Source organism: Sphaerodactylus townsendi, linkage group LG16, assembly GCF_021028975.2.
Source record: "Sphaerodactylus townsendi isolate TG3544 linkage group LG16, MPM_Stown_v2.3, whole genome shotgun sequence".
Classification (NCBI taxonomy): domain Eukaryota; kingdom Metazoa; phylum Chordata; class Lepidosauria; order Squamata; family Sphaerodactylidae; genus Sphaerodactylus; species Sphaerodactylus townsendi.
This window is the reverse complement of record NC_059440.1, coordinates 16,201,812-16,224,951: the sequence shown is the minus strand read 5'-3', so window position 1 is coordinate 16,224,951 and position 23,140 is coordinate 16,201,812. Positions and strand designations below refer to the sequence as shown.

General features: G+C 46.4%; 1 protein-coding gene across 5 annotated transcripts; it reads right to left on the bottom strand.

The window, feature by feature from the left end:
* Positions 1–1,570: 1,570 nt before the first annotated feature.
* On the bottom strand, positions 1,571–22,955 carry STYXL1 (serine/threonine/tyrosine interacting like 1). Of its 5 annotated transcripts, none has more exons than XM_048519514.1 (10): positions 22,648–22,955; positions 20,822–21,039; positions 12,954–13,015; positions 12,329–12,473; positions 11,535–11,591; positions 10,433–10,560; positions 5,045–5,190; positions 4,003–4,100; positions 3,327–3,436; positions 1,571–2,484 (listed from the first exon to the last, which is right to left on the bottom strand). In XM_048519514.1, exons 2-10 carry the CDS (start codon positions 20,922–20,924, stop codon positions 2,353–2,355), a joined length of 981 nt encoding a protein of 326 aa, XP_048375471.1. In that variant the 5' UTR covers positions 20,925–21,039; positions 22,648–22,955; the 3' UTR covers positions 1,571–2,352. The 5 variants fall into 5 exon arrangements, with proteins under 5 accessions (XP_048375471.1, XP_048375469.1, XP_048375468.1 ...); XM_048519512.1 differs by having other exon boundaries at positions 10,415–10,560; positions 20,822–21,098; positions 22,648–22,954; XM_048519511.1 differs by having other exon boundaries at positions 10,415–10,560; positions 22,648–22,954.
* Positions 22,956–23,140: the final 185 nt, after the last annotated feature.

Sequence of the window (23,140 nt, the reverse complement as noted above, 5' to 3'; positions counted from 1 at the left end):
TAACTTTGGTTTTTGGGTTCGAAATAGAATGTGATTAGTTAAATTACAAAGTGTTTTTCTGTATAGTTAAATGAAAACATAAATGATAAGGAGAAATTCACATGTATTAGTATTTCACTATAATTCTATTGTCTTAGAATCATTGCATAAATCTTTTAAAATGTTAGAAACATTTCATGCTAGGAAAAGTAAGTTTTATGAGCCAAAGGAATCCTGCATGCCCTGGAGGTATAGCTCTCTCTGGGAGAAACTTAGCAAAACGGGTTATTCTTGAAGACAGCAAGCTAGTTTTATGGCAGCCCTTTGCATATGCCTAGAGGGCCACGAGCTCACACCATGTAGTGTTTGAGTAACAGAATCTTCATGTGACAAGGAGATAGATTCTGACCAATGGGGTTTGACCACACATGCTTGCAGCACGTGAAAGGAGTATGGGTTAACCTCATTGAAATTAGGATGGATTGATGGCGTTTTTTGCATCTATAAAAATTAAGGGTTTTCCTCGACTGGGCGTGCCTCTTCGAGGAAACCACCGGCAGAGGTCAACTTACCTCTATGGTTCACAAATTCGTGTCTCTCAATTGAGAGCACTGGGGCGTGTCTCTCCCTCGGGAGTGTTCACATTCTGTAATGTTCTAAATTCTGCTAAGTAAAAACTGTCTGTTGGTTTCTGATGTCCAGAAGATTAGCGTGCTTTTATTTGGGAATTTATTTCTAACATATCTTTCTCAAAATTGCTTCTTGGGTGTTTGCTAATTTTAAGTTTTTCTTAAACTAACTCAGCTGTGTAGGACCAGAAACGCGATCCTGGCCCCACAGTTTATTTAGGTATTATGTTTTTATCCCACCTTTTCCCCATACAGCTCAAGGCAGTTCTCACCTTACTGTTTTATTGGCACAACAACCCTGCAAAGTACGCTAAACCAAGACAGTGACTGGCCCAAGACCGCCTAATGAACTTTGTTACAGAAGGCTGAGCTAAACCCAGGTCTTTTCAGTCTGACAATCTAACCACTATGCTATATCAGCTCATGAGTCCCACATGGTCACCTTCTCTTCCATCCCTAGGAATCTTTAATACACAGACTTTCTCATCACATACCTTCAGGACCGCATCTCCCCGTGTTGCCCTCTTAGGCCCCTCTGTTCATCAGAGGGGAATCATCTGGTGATCCCCTGGCCCCCAAAATGTCCAGCTGGCTTCTACGAGGGCCAGGGCTTTTACTGTCCTGGCCCCAACCTGGTGGAATAAGATCCCTAATGAGATCAGAGCCATGCGGGATTTCAATAATTTCCGCAGGGCCTGCAAGACAGAGCTATTCCACCAGGTGTTTCCATCAAGCCAGCCGGGTTAGATTTCATCATGGTTGGCCTCCCGTGCGCAAGCGTATTTGGCACCATCCTTACTAGGTTGTTCTTCACTATACCGTATTTTAATGTATTTATTGGACTTCACTATTTTATTGTTGTTTTAAATACATTCTCTTTTCTAGTGGTTGTACGCCGCCCTGAGCCCTGTGGGAAATTGGGTGGGATACACATGCGAAAAATAAATAAAAGTAAACAAACATGCCTGCTCGGAGTTGTCCATGCTCTCAAAACAACATCATTTATTAGATATTTTTCAACAAGTTGCACAACGGATGGATGGATTTTGATTCCAATGAAAAACCTCTCCCCAAGTGGTTTATGCCATTTAAAATTTGGAATGCCGCAAAGAAATGACACAGGCCCTTATGATCAGGCTATAATGAAAGGCAAGATGGAAAAGGACATAGAATGAGATCAGTTTGAGCAGGAAGCTAAGAAGATCTCTCCCTGCTGGATCTGAAGTTGGCTGCAGCTACTCAATGTCCCTTGACCCTCTGGCCAGTGGCAGAGGGCCAAGCCACCTCCCGCTCGTAATCGTGATCAAGATAAAATCTCATTGGTGGAGCCAAACTTTGGTTTCCGCTCAAGTCAGGGACGTCTGCCAACGGAATGGACATTTTCTGCCTCCTCAGTTCCACTGTAGCCCTGTGAGCTCTGCAAAATGGTTCCCTGTCCCTCAGGAGCAAGGTTTTTTTTGAGGGGGGCGGAGTTTCAAACTTTAATCCCATTGGCAGAGGAGCCTTCCATCGACGGAAAAATTTAGTCTGGATCCAAGCTCACCCATTTATTCCTCCGTAAAACTCAACCTTAATACTGCCTCCAGCACAGATTCAAAATGATTCATGATAAAATCATAAAAACGACTGTAAAGAGATTTTTTTAAAAATTCCTAAAAGCACCCCTCCCATACACACACACAGACACAAGACAATTGTTCCTACAATCAGTATTCTGGAACCCTTCTTTGCCAGCTGCCTTTGGTCAGTAAAATGGCTCAGAGATATTCGTGATTTTTGTCATGAACAACTTGGATTCCCACGCTGACAGCTGTTGCACAAGTGCCCGGTTTGGCCGCATGTTCATTTTGCACTTCTGGAGGCAGCTCCAAGCATTCTGCAAAGACAGAGAAGGTGGATTGGTCATGAGGGACGGCATAACAGTTTCTCCATCGAACTCTGCAAGAGCTCCTGATCTCAGAGAACAAATCTGGTGATCCTTCTCTAGACAATAAAGGTGAGTCACGATGCTTTAAGGGTCAACAAAGATGTTATGGTGTGCACAACAATACCATTTAAACACTGGCACTCGAAAAGGGTCAGAAAGTGGGAAACCTTCCCAGCATTGGCTCATTCCGCACATGCAGAATAATGCACTTTCAAACTGCTTTCAGTGCTCTTTGAAGCTGTGCAGAATAGCAAAATCCACTTGCAAACGGTTGTGAAAGTGGTTTGAAAACGCATTGCATGTGCGGAAGGGGCCATTGTTAAATAGGTGAGTTCAGCTCTAAGATGACATCACAGTCCATGGCTTGTACCCCCTGCACACTGTAACATCTAGTTTGGCCCAAAGTCTTTTTTGTCTAGTACTCTAGTAAATTTTCAGTGCAATCCTATGTCTGTATATACAGAACAAAGTCCAGCTGTATTAAAGGGCACATACTCCCCAGGAAAGCATGAATAGGATTTCAATTTCAGACAGCAAATTCTGCTTAAGAAATGTGGTAAATTTCATCACAAGTGAAAGGCAAGTATTAGTGCAATTCTGACCCCATTAGTTCATACTGTTTGTTCCAGTGGCTAAGCAAAGAGTTGAGAAAACTGCCAGGGACTGCTCCACTCCCGGCCCCTCTGGGTGTGGCACCACAAGGGTCACCATAACTTGGCTGTGTTTTGATGGCACTTTCCAGCACTGCGTAAACCAAAAAAGACAACACCACACCTCTGTAGATGCACTACCTTTAAGTTAAGGTTGTGCGAATGGATAAGATAGGCCAATATTGCAGCGCTGCACCGGCTTATTCCTAACTCAGAGAAAACCAGGACACCTCCATGACGCGCACGACGATCTAGACGAAGAAGTGAAAGAAAAACTTTTATTACATCCATCAGGCGCTCATTTGAAAGGAACAAAAGAGGGGTTCTGTTTTAAATGCAACTCGTACAGTGAAAAAAAAGTCTGCATGAGAACTACAGCCACGAGATGTACATAGGACCTTCATGTTCAGGAGCAGTATATCTCTGAATACCAATGGCTGGGGGCAAAGGCAAACAGATTAGCTTATGCACTCCAGCACATGCCAGCTGGGTGACCTTGGGCTAATCACAGTTCTTTGGAGCTCTCTCAGCCTCACCAACCTCACAGGGTATTTGCTGTGGGGCAGGGGGGAAGGAAAGGAGATTGTAAGTCCCTTTGAGTCTCTTTACAGGAGAGAAAGGGGGGATATAAATCCAGACTCTTCTTTTTCTTCATCATGCGGTATCTGTGTCCCTTGCCCACTACAATTACGACACTGGGGAGGAGAAACCTGAGTGACAGAGGCTTATCTGGTGAACTAGACTAGCTTGTGCACTCCAACACATACCAGCTGGGTGACCTTGGGCTAGTCACAGCTCTTCATTTCGATCAACTCACCGATGAAGTGGCTAATTTTACCAAAGTATGGGAGCATATTCCCCTCTGGAGAATCTGGAATGGGTACATTAAGGATGTTCTCACTATCTTCTGGGAAGCTAAGAAAAAGCAGAGAGAAGATCAGTTCAGATATGACAGCCAGCGTGGTGTCGTGGTTAAGAGTGTAGTGGTTAAAGAGTCTAATCTGGCGAACTGGGTTTGATTCCCCTCTCCTCCACCTGAGTGGCAGAGGCTTATCTGGTGAACCAGATGTGGGTGAGTCTGCACTCCTACATTCCTGCTTGGGTCAGTCACAGTTCTTGCAGAACTCTCTCAGCCCCCACCTAACCTCATAAGGTGCCTACTGCTGGGAGAGGAAGGGATTGCGGTTGTAAGCCACTTTGAGACTCTTTATGCTAGAGAAAACTGGGGTATAAAACCCATCTCTCCTCCTCCTCCTCCTCCTCCGTCTCTTCCCGATGCTTGCAAAATCCAAGCAAGGAGTCTCAAGCAGGTTTCAAACAAATCACCAGGTGGGTAAAAAGATCAGATTCCAGATATTTTTGTGACAGCAAAGCTCTATTTGGCTTGTAAGAGAAAGAACCAGGGCAGCTTTTGGGACCTCCAAAGATGCCCCAGACAACAGGAAATATGATTTTGTCAACTGAGCCATCAGCTGAGAGCAGACTTAAGTGGCAAGCCTTTTGACAACCAGCCTTGAGCCAGTGCATTGCTAATTTGAAAGAACAAGCTCCAGATAATGGTTTACAGCAGGGCTGTCCAACTCTGGCCCTCCAGTTGTTTATGGACTACGATTCCCATCAGCCCCTGCCATCATGGGCAATTGGTTATGCTGGCAGGGGCAGATGGGAATCTTAGTCCATGAACATCTATTCTGGAGGGTCAGAGTTGGACATTCTGGGTTTACAGCATCTGGCTATTTTTCTGTGGGTGCATGGGCCAATACACAATTTTATTTTGCCCTAGTCGCTTTTCTTGGCTCCTACTGAAGTCTGCAAGAGAAGCCCTATTCAGTGATATCACCTGAGAACATGAAACTCACAGTATGTCCATCTTCCCGGAAACATTGACGTGGGCCACGATTCTCAGATCCTTCTGCATCTGCCGATTACAGGCTTGTATGTAGTCTCCCATGTAAACCTTACTCGGAACGATCTCAACGGGATAAGGCAGGATCTCCTCTAGCTCCTGAAGATGAATCGAAAGGAACAATGATGGGCACACCTTTGACAACAGAAGAGTCACGAAACAATAAAAGTTAAAGTTCTGGGCTGCGTCTGTGGGCTTAAAAGTACAGTTGAGCTCTGGGTTGGGAAATACCTGGAGGTTTTAGGGGCAGAGCCTAAGGAGGATGGGATTTGGGGAGGGGAGGAACTTCAAGGAAGGGAAAGGAGCTTGTAAACTGCCTTGAGTCTCCTTACTGGAGAGCAAGGTGGGGTATAAATCCAAACTCCTCCTCCTCCTCCTCTTCTTCATTATCATTATCATCAATGGGGTAGAAGACTATTGAGTCTACTTTCCAAAGCTGCCATTTTCTCCAGAGGAACTGATCTCTGTTGTCTGGAGATCAGTTGTCATAGGGGGAGACTTCCAGGTCCCACCTTGATGTTGGAAACCCTGCTTAAAAAACTCGTGCACAATGAGAAGAAGAAAAAGAAGAGTTTGGATTTGTACCCCACCTTTCTCTCCGGTAAGTTGGCTTACAAGCTCCTTTCCCTTCCTCTCCCCACAACAGACACCTTGTGAGGCAGGTGGGGCTGAGAGAGTTCTGAAAGAACTGAGACTAGCCCAAGGTCACCCAGCAGGAATGCAGGGGTGTGGAAATACACCTGGTTCACCAGAGAAGCCTCCACCACTCCGGTGGAGGAGTGGGGAATCAAACCCAGTTCTCCAGATTAGAACGCACCTGCTCTTAACCACCACACCACAATGCACTCAAAAGCTGTAAAGCTGCTTAAATGGACAGCATCGGGGTTCGTAAAAGGGAAACACTGGGCCTTTCTTGCCTAACCTTTGATTGAGGAGAGCTGTCGCCCAGCAACAATGACCCAGTAAAAGAATCCCAGGGAGCAAAATGATGGGGGTGTCAAGATCCACTTGACCAGACAATGAAGACCCTTGTAGGAGTACAAAAGTTTCTTTATTGCAGGCATAAGTCAGACCTGGAACAGTGAAAAGATAGCTCTGCTAGAGCAGCAGAGCTATACCCAGTATAAGTAACACACCGGCTTCCCAACATCCCAGCAATTGAAACCGGGACCCTCAACATGGAAAGCTGGAAATGAGCCCTGAGCCACTGCTGCTTCACTTCTTCCATCATGGGGAAAAAAATCCACAGTCCCTCTGTCAGGATGGGTCCTGACATCAACACCTGGGGCTGAGGTGCAAGGACTCACACCTGCCTGGGGGGAAAGGGGAAGCTGTCTTCGCCTCTGATATGTTAACGGACCTTTCCTGCTCTTTAGTTTTCTTTGAAGAAGAAGAAGAGAAGAGTTTGGATTTATATCCCACCTTTCTCTCCTGTAGGAGTCTCAAAGGGGCTGACAATCTCCCTGCCCTTCCCCCCTCACAACAAACACCCTGTGAGGTGGGTGGGGCTGAGAGAGCTCCGAGGAGCTGTGACTAGCCCAAGGTCACCCAGCTGGCGTGTGTGGGAGTGTACAGGCTAATCTGAATTCCCCAGATAAGCCTCCGCAGCTCAGGCGGCAGAGCTGGGAATCAAACCCGGTTCCTCCAGATTAGATACACGAGCTCTTAATGATGCTTGATGCTTGCAACTATAGCCAAAGCAGACGCAACCCTGGTGCCAACCCAGCAGGGAAGGCGGCAGATATCTGGAGATGTCCTTGAGATGCTCGACTCCCAAACATCTTCTTTTCCGCTGTAACGTTCCCACATTTCATGAGAACCAAGGAGGGGGGGATTCTGTCGGGAAAACCATGGGGATAAATGTAACCATTTCACCATAGCCTGCCAGAACTGGCTTTGCCTAGCCAGCTACCAGCTGTGTTCAATAAAGACTTCTGATCAAGAATCCAGAGCCTGTTTATTGACTTCAGTCCAAGACTGAAAGAGCAGGAAACAGATGCTTGATGCAATTTAACACTGGCAGCATATCCCGGTCTACCACTTTGCCTTCCATCCATCCCCCCTTGATTCACTACTCTGAAGAGTAAACGTAAATTCATCCACAGAGGAAGAAAAAAGCACAGGTGGTTTTTATACCCCCTTTTTTCTCTACTATAAGGAGTCTCAAAGTAGCATACCTTTGCCTTCCCTTCGCCTCCCTTCCCCCCCACGTTGCAACTTTCCTGCATGCAATTTCCTCGCTAGGGAAGACGAAATTGTGTACCTCCCTGTGAGTAACGACAGCAGCATGAATTAAGCAACACAAGCAAATTGAGGCTCATTTGTATACTTAATTCAATGCGACTGGCACAGGATGCGGATTCCTTCCCCCTTGTCCTCTGGCCCAGCTCCAACCTCAAGCAGCTACTCAATCTGCCTCTGAAAGCGTGAGAACAAACATCCAAAATGAAAGCTAATTTTCTTTTTGGTAAGAGTGACTCAAGCAAACAAAAGTGATCAAAGAAGCTACGGCCGAGAGCGATGACTTAATTGGATGAGGCTGCTGTTACGGCCTTGCCCAGCTTGCAAATTACAGGGTGTCCCTCAGGAAGTCTGGGGAGGATGGGATTTGAACTGGGAGCTGCTTGGGAAACAGGGACTGCATCTGGAGCGTGATGGAGACAGCACCTGTACTCTGACTGCCCTCGCTGATGAGGGATGGTCCTGCTTTCTAGTCTCCACCCCAATCAACCACTGTTCCTTTGTTGTTGTTATTTCTTCTCCTCCTCCTCCTCCTCCTCCGCCACAGTGGTGTAGTGGTTAAGAGCAGGTGCACTCTAATCTGGAGAACAGGGGTTGATCCCCGCTCTGCCACTTGAGCTGTGGAGGCTTATCTGGGGAACTAGATTAACCTGTGTACTCCAACACACACCAGCTGGGTGAGTCACAGCTCTACCAAGCTCTCTCAGCCCCACCTAACTCACAGGGTGTCTGTTGGGGGCGGGGGGGAAGGGAAAGGAGATTGTAAGCCCCTTTGAGTCTCCTTACAGGAGAAAAAGGGGGTATAAATCCAAACTCTTCCTCCTCCTTCTGCGGAAGGATGCCTGCTTACTGTTGGCATTCCTTGGCTGCAAGAGCCTTACTGAACTCCAGAGAGGAGGCGGAGAAGAAGGAGTAACGTTACCATATTCCTGTATTTTGCCCAGAAGTGACGACAATCATTGTGTGTGTGCATGTAAAATGCTATCAAGCAGCGGCCGACTTCGGCGACTCTACCAAGGGGCTTTCCAGGCAGTGGAGAAGCAGAAGTGGCTTGCCAGCACCTTCCTCTGCAGCGTCTTCCTTGGGGGGTCTCCCCGCCAAGTACTCCTCCCGCTTCACCTCCGGGAGCTGATGAGATGGTCGTCTCCCATCCCAGAGCTGACTCTGCTCAGTTTCTGAGATCTGAGAAGACTGGGTTATCCCACCACGCCACCTTCCCTCCCACGTCATGCGTTGCGCAACACTATTTCCCCTCCCCCCTTTTCTCCTGCTGAACATTCAAGCAGCAGCAGGGGTCTGGGACGGATGGTTGGACCCTGTTAGGTCTCGACCCTTGAATCAATAAACGAACTCTGGATTGCTGATCAGCAGCATTTATTGGAAGGCAGCGAAGCACCCAGCTTGTAGAAAGCCAGTTCTGACAAACCTGGCTTTTGCTACTCTCTTTATTCAGAAACAATCCCCCCTCCTGTTTCACAAAGAATGTGAGAAAGAGTTGCTTCGGAGCCGAGGCGCCCCAAGGTCAGCAACTGGCCGCCTCCTCCCACAGAGTGACGGAAACATCCCTGGGAGCAGAAGGTGTCAGGGGTAAGCCTAGTTATCTACAAAGTGTGTGAAACCATAAAGAATCGACCAAGGGAAGAATGTCCCATGACAGCAGTGGTAACATACAGCTGGATACATATATCTTGTAGCGATTACGCCCGTATACTTTGTACCAACTCCATTAAGCTAGGAATGCATCTCAATCAACTAGGTGCAATCCCTTACAGACCCTTCCTGCTAAAAGCAGGAAAGTAGGATCCCTGGGCCTGGTCACAATTGTAGCGAGTACTACTAGTGTTATTTCCCAGTTCCGGCCGCTTCCCCACATCTCCAGGTGGACAAATCCTGAATCCCAATTGCTTTAAACGGCATCTGTCGCAGGCCTTATTTTAACTTTGATTTGAAATCAAGATTGCAGTCGATTTTAATTTAAATGGATTTAAACCAGATTAGATTAGATTTTAACAGCTATAATTGTTTTAAATGGTTTAAACTGTTAGGGCCCTGTGGGACCTTGGTGAGTTCCGCAGGGCCTGCAAAACTGAGTTGTTCCACCGGGCTTTTGGGGAGGCTGGCTGCAGATTGCCCGCCCCCTCTTGATGCCCTTTATATCATGCTGGGTACCATCTGCCGGTCCCCTCCCGGCCTTGGGATCAGGCGCCGCTATTAAATGTGGGTATTGTGATGCTGCTGTGTTTTTTCCGGGATTTTAATGTGTTTTGTTACCTATATTTAGGAGCAGCAGTGGCGTAGGAGGTTAAGAGCTCATGTATCTAATCTGGAGGAACCGGGTTTGATTCCCAGCTCTGCCGCCTGAGCTGTGGAGGCTTATCTGGGGAATTCAGATTAGCCTGTACACTCCCACACACGCCAGCTGGGTGGCCTTGGGCTAGTCACAGCTTCTCGGAGCTCTCTCAGCCCCACCTACCTCACAGGGTGTTTGTTGTGAGGGGGGAAGGGCAAGGAGATTGTAAACCCCTTTGAGTCTCCTGCAGGAGAGAAAGGGGGGATATAAATCCAAACTCTTCTATATTTATTGTATTGTATATGGCTGGGTTGTCTTTGTTTCTGTACACCGCCCAGAGCCCTTTGGGGATTGGGCGGTCTATGAAATACAATAAATGATGATAACGATAAATTGTTTTAATCAAACTGATTTGCTATTTACTACTGTCAGCCGCTCTGACGCACAAATCAAAATAAATAAATAAATAAAATATGGCCACTGAGGACACACGTATTTGGCACTCTGGTCCAGCCAATCAACAGCCTGTACAGCTGGATGAAAAGTCTCATGACTATTGCCAAGGCTAGCCTATCAGCACCCTGAACTGTCAGCTCTTCCTGGGCTTGATTTAGTTTGGAACTCTGCATGTCCCCCTCAAGGGGTGCAAAGTCCACAAGCTCGTCTGACGTGGAACAGACATAAAGAACGATAAAATAGACGACGGCATCTCAGCAGACGGGGGGAAAGACTCTGTTTCAGAAACCCCCTTCGCTCGACAGAAACACAAAAGCAAATTTATTTCCCTCTCACCCGAGGCATCCAGGATACCTTCTCCGTTTTCAAGAAATGATAACAGGCGGTGAAGCGCTCATACCCGCCTCTCAGGACCCACACAGGGAAGCGGGTAAACCGCTGCAAGACTCTGGCACAGCGTGCGGCAGATCCGCTTTTGGCATCTGCCGAAGGAAGCAAAGAAGTGGTAGTAGGAGTGGGTGCCCCTTTCCAGCAGGCTCCACAAAGGTTTGCTGTAAAAGAAGCCACAAATAGAGCAGAGACCCCAGAGAGCGGGGGTAAGGCCAGTGGTGGGATCCAAAAATTTTAGTAACATGTTCCCATGGTGGTGGGATTCAAACTGTGGCACAGCACCAATGGGGCTGGGCAGGGCACAACGGGGGCGTGGCCGGGTATTCCAGGGGCAGGGCATTCCTGGACGGGGCTGTGGCAAGGACGCAGCCGCTGCGCCGGTCCTTGGGTGGGAAACGAATGCACGCAGGCGCAAGCTGCCACGCACACCGGTGCACCTCCTGCTAGACTGCTTCAAGTTCTGCACGCTACTGCTGAGAGGAGGGGCGTGACTAAGGCAAAAATCACGTGGCAAAATCACCAATTGGTAACCCCCTCTCGGCACATACAAATAACTAGTAACCTACTCTCGGGAACCTGTGAGAACCTGCTGGATCCTACCTCTGGGTAAGGCTTTAGCATCATGACCGCCCCTGTACCCAGCAACCCCTTCTGCTCCTCCACTGGCAAGAAAAAAACTAGGAGAGGCATTTCACGTCAACTATGTTGAAAACCTCTTGCTAACCACAGGGCATGCTGCAGAGTTCAATGAGCCCCTGTCCATGGGCCACTTTCGCCCCACTGCTTGGCTACTTTCCCCCACAGCTGTGACAAACAGCCCCCACCATAGTCATTTTCGGTCCCAAATCCCTTCTCCCTGCCATGTCGCAGTCCTGATCCAAGCAGGTCTCTTCTGCACTTGGGAACACAGTGTCCTGCACCTCATGTTTGACTGTGAGGGCACAGGAGTTGGGACTGGGGAATCCAGACACGTCATATGGCAAAATATCACATCTGGTTCAGACCACAGGCTCCTGAACAGCTCTCAGCCTGACGTTGCAGTAGTGAAACAAAACTGTCAACTTACTAAATTTAGGCGACAATCTGCGTTTTTCTATCAAGGTTTCGGGATCTCCTTCGCAGTCTAAGCAGAGGAAAAGAAATTGTTAGGAACTGTTTGGAAAGACCTGCTGCGGGCGGGAGCGGGAAGAGAACAGAGCATCACCTGTCCCTCTTAAGATGTATGCTGAGTGCAGGAGTGTACCGCCCAGGGGGACATATGGGGTCAAATGCTCCCAGGCTGCAGCCATTTAATCGCGTGGGGGGCGGGAAATCGCCCCCACAGCCCTCCTCCTTCCCTCCTCAGATTTGTGAGTTGAGGCTTGTTCTATAATGTGCTGGTGACTTTGAGATGACCTGGTGCAAAAAAATGTTGTTTGGTCGTGGTGGGGGAGGGTGGTCGCCCATATGGGGGTGGGGTGGGGCAGAAAACTCAGTTTTTGCACCAGGCTACATTTTCCCTAGATATGCCTCTGGCTGAGTGGAGCTGGAAGACTGTGAAGAGAGACCGTACCACCTCCTCAATGAAAACTGGCTCCATGCAGAGTTGTATATGAATGAGGCCTACTCAGTGGTGTAGCGCCAATGGGGCAGGGCGGGGGTAGGTGTGACGCCCCGGGCGCAGGGTGCAGGCATGCCCCGGGCACCATTACCTCTCTCTCTGGTCCTGGGCCTATTTAATGGTGGCGAACCTTTGGCACTCCAGATGTTATGGACTACAATTCCCATCAGCCCCTGCCAGCATGGCCAATTGGCCACCACAGAATACATAAAATCAGTTGACCCTCTTAGCCGCAATGGGAACAGCAGGAACAAGAATACCTTGTAGTTCTTCATCCAGTTCTGGTAAGTCATAATCCATGTCAAAAGCAGCTTCCAACGTATCTGTATTGCCATCATACACCACACAGTATCGGACACACTCCAACTCAACGGAATGCGGAAGTGTGTATTTGCCCAACAGGTTCTTTACAGCAAAAACACAAGAAAACAAAGAGTATTCAGCTCGGTGGCCGCCATTTTGTATGCTGCACCTACTCTGCTGTCTCAGAATCCCAAAACTGCCTGTGCAGGCTCCAAAAGATTGGGGACCCCTGCTGTAGCTTTTCACACTAACACAACTTGAAGAAGGCCTCTTGAAAACAGGGGAAAATGAAGATGATGATAGACCAGAGACAAAGGCTAAAAAAGAGAGGCTACTCCTGGTAAATACAAACCGATGGTGCAATGAACTGTGTGGATTAGGTGCCTTAGGGCCTGCACAGGAGAAATATCTGTGGACTTACAGATTAGATTGCTTTGTTTTCTAGCTCATGACCCCCCAGCCTCGCTTCACAGCAGTGCCAGCACCAGCTTAGCTGAAAAGCTCATATTGCTTCACTGAGATTTCTAGCCAAGCCACAGATAACATGAACAGATGGCCAACATGTCCAAAAACGCAACTTGCCTGTTTCACTTTTATGGCTGTTATCAGGTGACTTGCGTAGTACTCCCGCTTAGTACGAGCATCTGAAAATCAACAGCACACAAACAGAAATGCAGACAGGTCAACTGATCAATCCCCTGAAGCGAGAAGGAGAAGAACAGTTTGGATTTATACCCCACCTTTCTCTCCTGTAAGGGGACTCAAGGTGGTTTACAAGCTCCTTTCCCTTCCTTTCCCCACAACAGACCCCTTGTGACATAGGTGGGGCTGAGAGAGTTCCAAAGAACTGTGACTAGCTCAAGGTCACCCAGCAGGAATGTAGGAGTGCAGAAACACATCTGGTTCACATCTGTAACTAAAGGTATCTGAGTCCCCTCAATATTCCACTTAGTCCTTTTCTCTTCCTATGCTAAGGTGGAAACGACAGGTGAGTTTCTCCCATCAAGATTCCCTTAAAAAAAAACTACATTGTAACACGTAGAGTCAGAGTAGAGTCTAGGAAACCTAGATGAAATTCCCCACTTTATTATGGAAGTTTGCTAGATCACCTTGGGCCAGTACCTCTTTCTCCCAGATGCATCTACCTCATCTGGACTTTGTACCATTACCCCTCCATTTGCCACTGTTTAATGTAATTAACTATTAGGAGTGTGGGCTACTAGGAGTAGTTAGTTTTTCCTGTATATTGTTAGTTAGTTTTCCTCCTTGTATATTGCTAGGGAGTGTAGCTAGCTTCCTTTTTGTATAGTGTCAGGGAGTGTAGGTTTGAGAGGTGTAGCCAGCTCCTTTTGGAGTGCCAGGTAGTATTGCTTGGTTGTCCTTTTTACAGCAGTTTTAGTTTAATGTGGAGTAGCTTCAGTCTTACTGTTAATATTTTAGTCTACTGTTAAATTAATGCATTGAGATAGAGTTAATGTACTGATACATTGTGAACCTGTGGTTTAAAGTATTGATATATTGCTCATTGATACTGTCTATGTACTGATATTGGATATGTTGATAGATTGTTAATGTATTGTTATTGTATTGCTGTTAATATACTGCTTTATTGTTAATGCATTGATAGTATGTAGTAGTATTGATATGTATTGACATGTATTGATGCAGGGCTGCTGTTACTGTTATTCGCAAATCGTTAGGTTTGAAGTGTGTAAGTCGCCATCTAATATTTGATTGTTATTTTTCAGTTTATGCATTTTATTGTATTTATTCTGTTCTAAAGTATATTGTTTAATTATGCTGTCAGCCGCCCTGAGCCCTTCCGGGGTAGGGTGGGGTATAAGTTGCATTACAAATTATAAATACAAAAATCTGTTTGTAATGAGGGTGTAACAGAGAAGAGAAGAATGAAGTTGTAAGATGCTATAGGTCTCCACAGGAAGGGGAAAGCAGGATATAAATATATAAAGAAATAATAATAAAGGAAACAGATGGTGGGATACAAAGCAATAATTAGGACACTGTGTTGTAAACTGGTTTGAAAACTAAAAAAACTGTGGACACATTTAGTGTAATAAAGTAAGTAATTTATATTAAAAAAAAAACCCAAACAAATGACTTTTTTCACAGAGCACCAGCAGCTCTCTCCCAATACACATCTGAAATTGAGGCTTTGGCCATAGCTGAAGAAACCAGCTTAGTGGGCCTGTAAACTATATTGTCTGAGCGCCTGCAAGGGATCATCAACAAGCTTATGGGGTGACCGGCATGCATGAGTGGGAGAAGACAGGGTCATCCTTTCCGGAGCATTCCTACGCCCTTTTGATAAGTCACTAATCGTACCCCAGGATGTCCTCTCTGATACAATCAGGAAATCACAGTGGCACAGACAATGAGGCACGTCGGGACCTCTGGACAAATGCCAAGGCTCGGTTACAGCATCGATTAAGATAGTGCAGCACAGCGGACAGACCGCTGAACCAGAGAAACCAGTGTTAAAATCCATGCTCAGGTAAGGTGGCTGGGTAACCTTAGACCTTTGGGTCTCTCTTGGACACTAACCTAATCCATAATGTTGTGGTGATAAAATAATAATAATAAGATTTATATTCCCCCTTTCTCTCCTATAGGAGACCCCCTCCCTTGCATGCCACCCTTCACTCACTCCCCTCCCTTGCATACCACCCCTCCCTCCCTCTCCCCTCCCTTCATTAGGGTGGGTGGGCCATGTCCAGATGCCGGGCTCCTTTCCCTCCCCTCCCCACAACAAACACCCTGTGATATAGGTGTGGCTGAGAGAGCTCCGAAGAACTGTGACTAGCCCAAGGTCACCCAGCTGGTGTGTGTTGGAGTGCACAGGCTAATCTGAATTCCCCAGATAAGCCTCCACAGCTCAGGTGGCAGAGCGGGGAATCAAACCCGGTTCCTCCAGATTAGAGTACACCTGCTCTTAACCACTACGTCACTGCTGCTCCTCTCCAATAAACGATACCTTTTTTGACCCCTAATTCTCATATCTGTCACTGTCTACGCTTCCCTTTTATACATTATTTGGTGTAGTGGTTAAAGTGACAGGCTAGGATCTGGGAGACCCAGGTATGAATCCCCCTTCATGGTGTCCATTCTGCCCCTGGAAGCTTGCTGGCTTATGTTAGACCAGCCATGAACGGCCAGCCCAACCTACTTCACAAGGTTGTTGTGAGGATAAAATGGAGGAGAGAATAATGTAAGCCCCTTTGGGTCCCCACTGGAGAGGAAGATAAGGTATAAATAACGTCTTCCCCCTTCCAGTCCCAATCTCGCCTGGGGAGCCCAATGCAGGCACCCACTCACCCCACTCCTGATCTGGCCTGGCGAACCCACTGCAGATTCACCAGTCCAGACACCCACTCCACCCCGCTGTGGACCCACTGGTCCAGGGGCCCACCCCACCTACACTCCCAATCTGATTGGTGAGTCCATTGCAAGTTGGCCAGTCTAGGCACCCACCTTACTGCTCCCAATATGTCCTGATGAACTCACCACAAAGCAGCCACCCCCCTCCCCAGCCTGACCAACAAACAGACCATTTATGGCATGTCTAGCCCTCATTTCAAACGAGTTCAACACCTGGGGAAGCCTGTCTATCTCGGTCTTCTATTTCAGTCTTCCCCACTTCCCACCAAAATAGTCCACAGTCTTCCACAATGTAACCCTCTTTGGGCCCCCATTTGGGAAAAGAGGCAAGGTACAACTTAAGTAAATAAAACCAAGGCTCTGCTCTCACTTCTGTAAGTCATATTAATTCGTTCTTCCAGCGATCTCAAAGCCAGAAGGGTGTTTTTTTCTCTCTCTTTCGGGTAAAGATATGCTTAGCAAAACCATAATTGCCCTGTAACACCTTATCAACAGATTTGAACATGCCACAGCAGCTGCAGGGCGTAAGTTGACAAGTTGTGTACTGCAGCGTGGTGCCTGAATGTTTGTGGGCGCGCACGCACAGGCACTAGAAAAGAGAGGCAGCCACCTGCCCACTCACAGGTTTCACTTCTAGAGCACCTGGGGAGAGGGTTGACGAATGACAAGGAAGCCCATGCTAACAGCATTTCAGCAAGGCATCCTCCCCAAAGACAGAAAAAGTAACGACATTTGCACACAGATGTTGCAGGGGCTGGATCCATAAAAACAGGGACGGTCCCTGGTAAATAGGGACAGCGGGAATGTGTGAGAACACACACCCCACCCTGATGTGACAGATAGATATTTGGATTGTGTGTCATGTTTATTCTTTGGGGACAACTGTGGCTGGTGACATGGAATATAGTTACTAATGTGGACTGGGCCGGCTATAGGCTGGGTGACGCTGTGCTTTGAAATGGAGAAACAGGCTTTGGGACTTTCGATGCGACAGCTGCTGTTTAAAACTATGCAAATTGCTTTGAGAGTGAGGTTGCTTTTGAAAAACAATTCACAAAGACCACTGCCTTCCCTCCCCGCTTTCCCACAAGTGGTAGTGCTCTAAACTGCACACTTGAGCTGGAACTCAAGTGGAACTTGAGCTGGAACTCAAGTGGAACTTGAGCTGGATTCCCACTGGAACAGGTCGGGTTTCGTAAGATCACATCTACCCTTTTATGCAAAAATTATTGTGAAGATCCTCCTCACCACTGTTACATTGAGAAAAAGTGGGGAGGATTCAGTGGTAACAAGGCAGTAAAGTTAACGGATCTTCTGTGGTAGCACCTCACCTTGGAAACACTCTCTTCCCTGAAATGCACTAGGTACTGAATCCACTTTGTTTCAGACACTGGGTAAAAGCATTTCTTCAACTCAGAACCTCAACGAATTATGTTGTGATTTTACCTGCCCACTTTGTTTCTACATGATTGGACAATTTGACTGACTTTATTTTTCCAGTTTTGCATCTGACTTTATTTCCCCAGTTTTGCATTTGTCCTTGCAATCCAAGGACTGTAAGAAAACAGTCAGTCCACACAATACAACCATTGAAAACTACAATGGGTGTGGGCGAGGGGGCTACAGAGTTTTAGATGTGGCAGTTCTTTCCCGGCACAGGCCTCTGTCCTGCTACCCAGGAAACAGCAGATCTGACTTTGGCACAGATGTCCTTCTTGTTCAAAGAATGAATCCATGTGAAGAGTCCATGATATGAGTTGGCAGAAGACATGGTTCTCCGCCTTGCCCTTCCCTTCATTCTGAAACACCTCTCTGGAGGACCACAAGAACCTCATAAACCTTATCAGCACCACAGGATAAGAAGTTGGAGCGAGAAGAAGGTAAAATTGCCTCCCTCTCCTGATGCAAATCGCAAGTCAGAGAGCGATTCTTGCTACAGCAGCCTGTCCTGTGGCGTGTTCTGACTAGAAATCCCTTCCAAGTTTCAGAGAAGAGCTTTGAGACAAACAGCCGGTTACTCGGAAAAGGTGGGGAAAGATCTGCTCTGATAACTCTTTCCAATAACTCTTTTACTAGACGACCTAAGCAAAGACAGGTTGGGCCTGGGGACTAAACTCGTAAGTGCAGATAAGACTGGTGAAGACACGATACATGTTGGGGAGAGGCAACAGATGTACAGAAGCTTTTGAAACAGGCTTTTCAGACAGATGTTTGTCAGCTCAAAGCTAGAAAAGATTATATCAAAACTTAGACAGTGTGGTCTTGATCCAATGCAACTTTTGGAGATTGGAAGCAGCCGAGCAATGGGTATGGTCCACCAACGTCTTACTGACATTGAGATGCAAACAGATTTTCCCCGGCTACCTGTTCTATATAAACCACTAAAATCATGGATAGGTATTTCAGCTGCACCTTATCTCTTCGTAATAACATCAGCAAGAAGCCGCATGGGCTTTTCTAGGCTCCGCCGATGCCTTCCTGTCAGCCAATCTGATGGGACGATTCCAAAATATTCCAAGGCACAGGAGAACCTGTGTGTGCGACTCAGAAGTAGACTCAATGTCACATATCTTACTGCATTGCAAGTTACATGAAGGTGAAAGGAAGCTGTTGATCCAACCATTGTTAACACGTCATGTATATCCATTCATAGATAACTCAGATACGAATTCTGTAAGAATATTATTAGAAGATCGTGTTTCTGCCATTTCACAGAAAGTTGCTAAATTTTGTATACTGGTGCACAACAAGCGTAGTTCCTTATTAAAACAAAGAGCTGCACTGTGTGATGAGGACTGTAATAATGCCTGAAGCTAATGTTATTTATTAATAGATTTTATAATGGATTTTAATTTATATTATATTTTTGTATAAGGAGGCTATGTATTCATTCACATGTACCTGATTTTAACCATTGCATTGGCCAAAGGTCCGTAATAATAAATATCTATCTATCTTTGTCAGCTCAAACCCCAGCTTAGATCAAGGCAGCAGAATGGGGAGGAACTTTGCTAGAGAGCACAGTTCTTAGTGAAGTGATCTACAAATCTTGGAGGGGATTCAGAACTTTGGGGCGGGGCAGAGGAGAGCTCAGCCAGAACACCAGGCAATTCTACCTCCACAATTCATGTGTGTATTGTCATGCCCCTATATACCCTCACTGTTTTCCTTATTTAAGCCTCAGTTGTACCCTTAGTTAGAATGGGCTTAATTGTTTTGTACAGCATTCTGTAGGAGGGAACCTTAGTTAGACCCTGTCCCTTTAAGAAGCCCTTCAGAGGAAAGAGCACTATAGCATTCTTATTATTTAGCAGTTCCTGTTTTACAGTCTGTTTAGTTTTTCAGGTGTCTAGGGAAGGCTGGAGACAGCAATATCTCAGACGTTTAAGCAGTGCTGGGATCCAAAAATTTTAGTAACAGGTTCCCATGGAGGTGGGATTCAAACTGTGGCATAGCGCCAATGGGGCTGGGCAGGACATGACGGGGGTGTGGCCGGGGATTTCAGGGGCGGGGCACTCCTGGGCGGGGCTGTGGCAAGGACACACCCGCTGCGCCGGACCTTGGGCAAGAAACGAATGCACCCAGGCGCAGGCTGCCACGCACGCCGGTGCACCTCCTGCTAGACTGCTTCAAGTTCTGCGCGCTACTACTGAGGAGCGGAGGAGGGGCGTAACTAAGGCAAAAATCACGTGGCAAAATCACCCATTAGTAACCCCCTCTCGGCACACACAAATAATTAGTAACCTACTCTCGGGAACCTGTGAGAACCTGCTGGATCCCACCTCTGCGTTTAAGGTGTTAAAGATCCATAGCATTTGAGCAATCAAGTTCCAATAGAATTGCAGGGAAACAGAGTCCAAATAGAGGACACCGGGAGATCTCAGAAGCGGCACAAACAGCGCAGACTTTCTTAAAAGCAGTTAAGGAAGAGTTAGTGTCTGCAAGTTCTTCAAACAATTTCCAAACATTTCCAGCTTTGCAAGTATTCTTTATTTGATAGACTTTATGGGAGGAGTCAGAATCCTAAACTTTCAATATTATTAAACCGTTTTTGAACTGTTGCCTATTTATCTGTGGATCTAATACTCTGTTCTGGCCAAGTGCAAGGCACCTGATTTTAGTTTGCTTGGGGAACAGAACATGTGTGATTTTTTTAAATAAAACTGTTGCTTTCAAACTAGTTTACAGCAAAGTATATCTAATTGTTAGCTCGTCTCCTATAATCCTACAAGGACAGGAAGGCCAGGAAAAATGGAAGGCAGCAGGAAAAGATGAAGACCCATCGCGAGACGGATTGACTCAATCAAGGAAGCCACAACCTTCTGTTTGCAAGACCTGAGCAAGGCTATTAATAATAGGATGTTTTGGAGGTTACTAATTATAGTGTGGTCATAATTCAGAAGTGATTTGATGGTACTTCACACAGGCGTATCCTACAATCGCGTCCCTTCACTATTATTTATTAACCTTTATTTAGATGTTTATACCTTACTTTCCCCTCATCCAGAGGTGGGATCCAACCAGTTCTCACCACTCTAGAAGTGGTTACTAATTTTTTCTGAGTGCCGAGAAGGGGTTATTAAAGCAACCTCCCTGCCCAATAGGGACTGGAGGTTCGTGTGTGTGGTGGTGCCACTGTTTGAATCCCACCACCATCGGAACCTGTTATTAAATTTTTTGGATCCCACCACTGCCCCCATCCCCAGTGGGGATTGAAAGCAGCTTCTAACATCCCTTTCCATTTTATCTTCATAACAACTCTAGGCATACCATCTTAAGAACATAACAACATAAGAACAAGCCAGCTGGATCAGACCAGAGTCCATCTAGTCCAGCTCTCTGCTACTCGCAGTGGCCCACCAGGTGCCTTTGGGAGCTCACACGCAGGATGTGAAAGCAAGGGCCTTCTGCGGCTGTTGCTCCCGAGCACCTGGTCTGTCAAGGCATTTGCAATCTCAGATCAAAGAGGATCAAGATTGGTAGCCATAAATCGACTTCTCCATAAATCTGTCCAAGCCCCTTTTAAATCTTCTTTGCCATGCCCATTAACTTACCCAACAAACATAAATAGTTTGGCTCTGTCAACCTGGAATGCTTCACTGCCTGGTTCAGTATGTTATACAGTTCAGTTGGTTCACAGAGCTTCACTCCCGCCATCTTGCTGGATGAAAATTATGTAGAACATCTGCACATTCTCTAGCAGGCACATCTGCATTTGAGGGGTGGGGTCAACCATAAACTGAAGCCGTTCTTTCCAGTCTGAGTTTGGAGTCTGAAAACCAAGACAGCATAAGCTGAGCAGAAATACAGAGGTCAGGGTTCCTACTCTGCCTGAAAATAAAAGAAAAGCATTGACTAATAGCAGTGCCTTGCCCTATACAGCACTATCAATGTCCAAAATATTGCAAACAAATTATCTCGCTGTACTTCCTCCGACAGCGCTGCAAAGTAGGTCAGTATTATAATCCCAATATTGCAGTTAGGGTGATGTTGATGAGGGAATAGAGGAAGGAGTTTAGGATTTATCCCCCACCTTTTTCTCCTGTAAGGAGGCTCAAAGCGGTTGACAAACTCCTTTCCCTTCCTCTCCCCACAACAGGCACCTTGTAAAGAAGGTGGGGCTGAGAGAGTCCAGAGAAAACTGTGATTGTTCCAAGGTCACCCAGCAGGCTTCACGTATAGGAGTGTGGAAACAAATCCAGTTCATTAGATAAGACTCTGCCGCTCACGAGTAGTGGGAGAATCGAACCTGATTCTCCAGATTAGAGACCACCGCTCTTAATGACTACGCCACGCTGGCACAGTTTATTCTCTTACTTGCTAGTTATACCTGATTCCCTAACCATTTTGATATGCATGATGGTTGCCTAGTCTTCTTGGGCCAGCAGCAGGGGATGGGGGAGGGGTAGTAAAAGCCAAGTTAGGGATGGAGCCTGGGGAAGACAGGGAGCTCAGTGGAATACGATGCCAGAGTCCACCTTCCAAGGCATCCGTTTTCTCCAGGGATGAAATATGTTCAGAAGGGCAACTGCCAAGCAGTTAAAACATGGGAGTTTATTGAAGGTCCATAACTCATAACATCCTCTAAATAGCTGCAGCGGTTATAGCAGAAAAACCTCTATGGCCCCTTCCACACATCCAGAATAATGCACTTTCAATCCACTTTCACAATTGTTTGCAAGTGGATTTTGCTCTTCCGCACAGCTGCAAAGTGCATTGAAATTGGCTTGAAAGTGCATTATTCTGCATGTATTCTGCATTATTCTGCATGTGCGGAGGGGGCCTATGTGGCACTTGACCCACTTAAATTAGCAGCTGTGTTTATACCGATTAACAGCAACAACCCAGACAGGCCAATACAGTACTGGGGGACATCATCTCTGTAGTCTGAAGATGAGCTCTACTTCCATGGGATGCCCACTTGGAGGCTGGCATGCCTAATGGGCACTGAAGCATTAAGTTCAAAACATCCAGAACAAAACATCCAGAAGCTAAAACACTGGCCTATCTTAGAGTACAAAACAGAGTAGGGAAAGGCATAGAATAACAAAAACCCAAAGACCAAAACTAAACTACGCTAATAAAGACAATCCAAATAGTATGGTCAGGTAGGTGCTAGCCAATTTCGTATCCACCTGATACCGTAATAAAGTAATATAACTTTAAGTTATAACTTTAAGTAATAAAGTAATAAAGCAATATAACTGAAAGCTCATCAACCCTTTGTACCATGGGTAATAACACACCTCCCATTTAACAGCAAAAAAAATTACAGCTAAATAATGCGCTTCTGAACTATACAAATAATTGTGTACTTCTGAATTATACAACAAGATTATTATTATGAATGAATGAACGAATTAAGAACAAACTTTCCCACCCTTTAGGAATGATTCTCGAATGTGCGGGTCTGAATTCCAGTCGCCATGGTAACCATGATACACTATGACGCCATCTGCTGTTACAATGCTTTCATCACAATCACCTCGGAGGCCGGTTCCTAAGACTCCGAGCAGGTCCTAGGTCAGAAAAATGGGGACTATCCATCTTCCACAGCCTCCCCGGCCATCCCGCATCCACACGATCACCATGTCGTTGCTAAGCATGATACCCCGGGGTAACCAAGGCCTGACGTCACGCAGGGATTCTCAAATTTGACATGTATCGCGGTACTGTGTCTAAACGCCCGTACAGTACTGGTTGTCTCGCGATATTTCGTGTCGCAGTCCTTCAGTTTGCATTGAGATACACACTGGTGAGAGTTGAGAAAAGCAAGCCCCTCCTCCTCCTTTGATTTTAGTTGCCTGTAGTCAGATTTTTGTTTTAAAAAATCATATTATTAGTAAGCGAGGGGATAAATAATTTTAATTGAG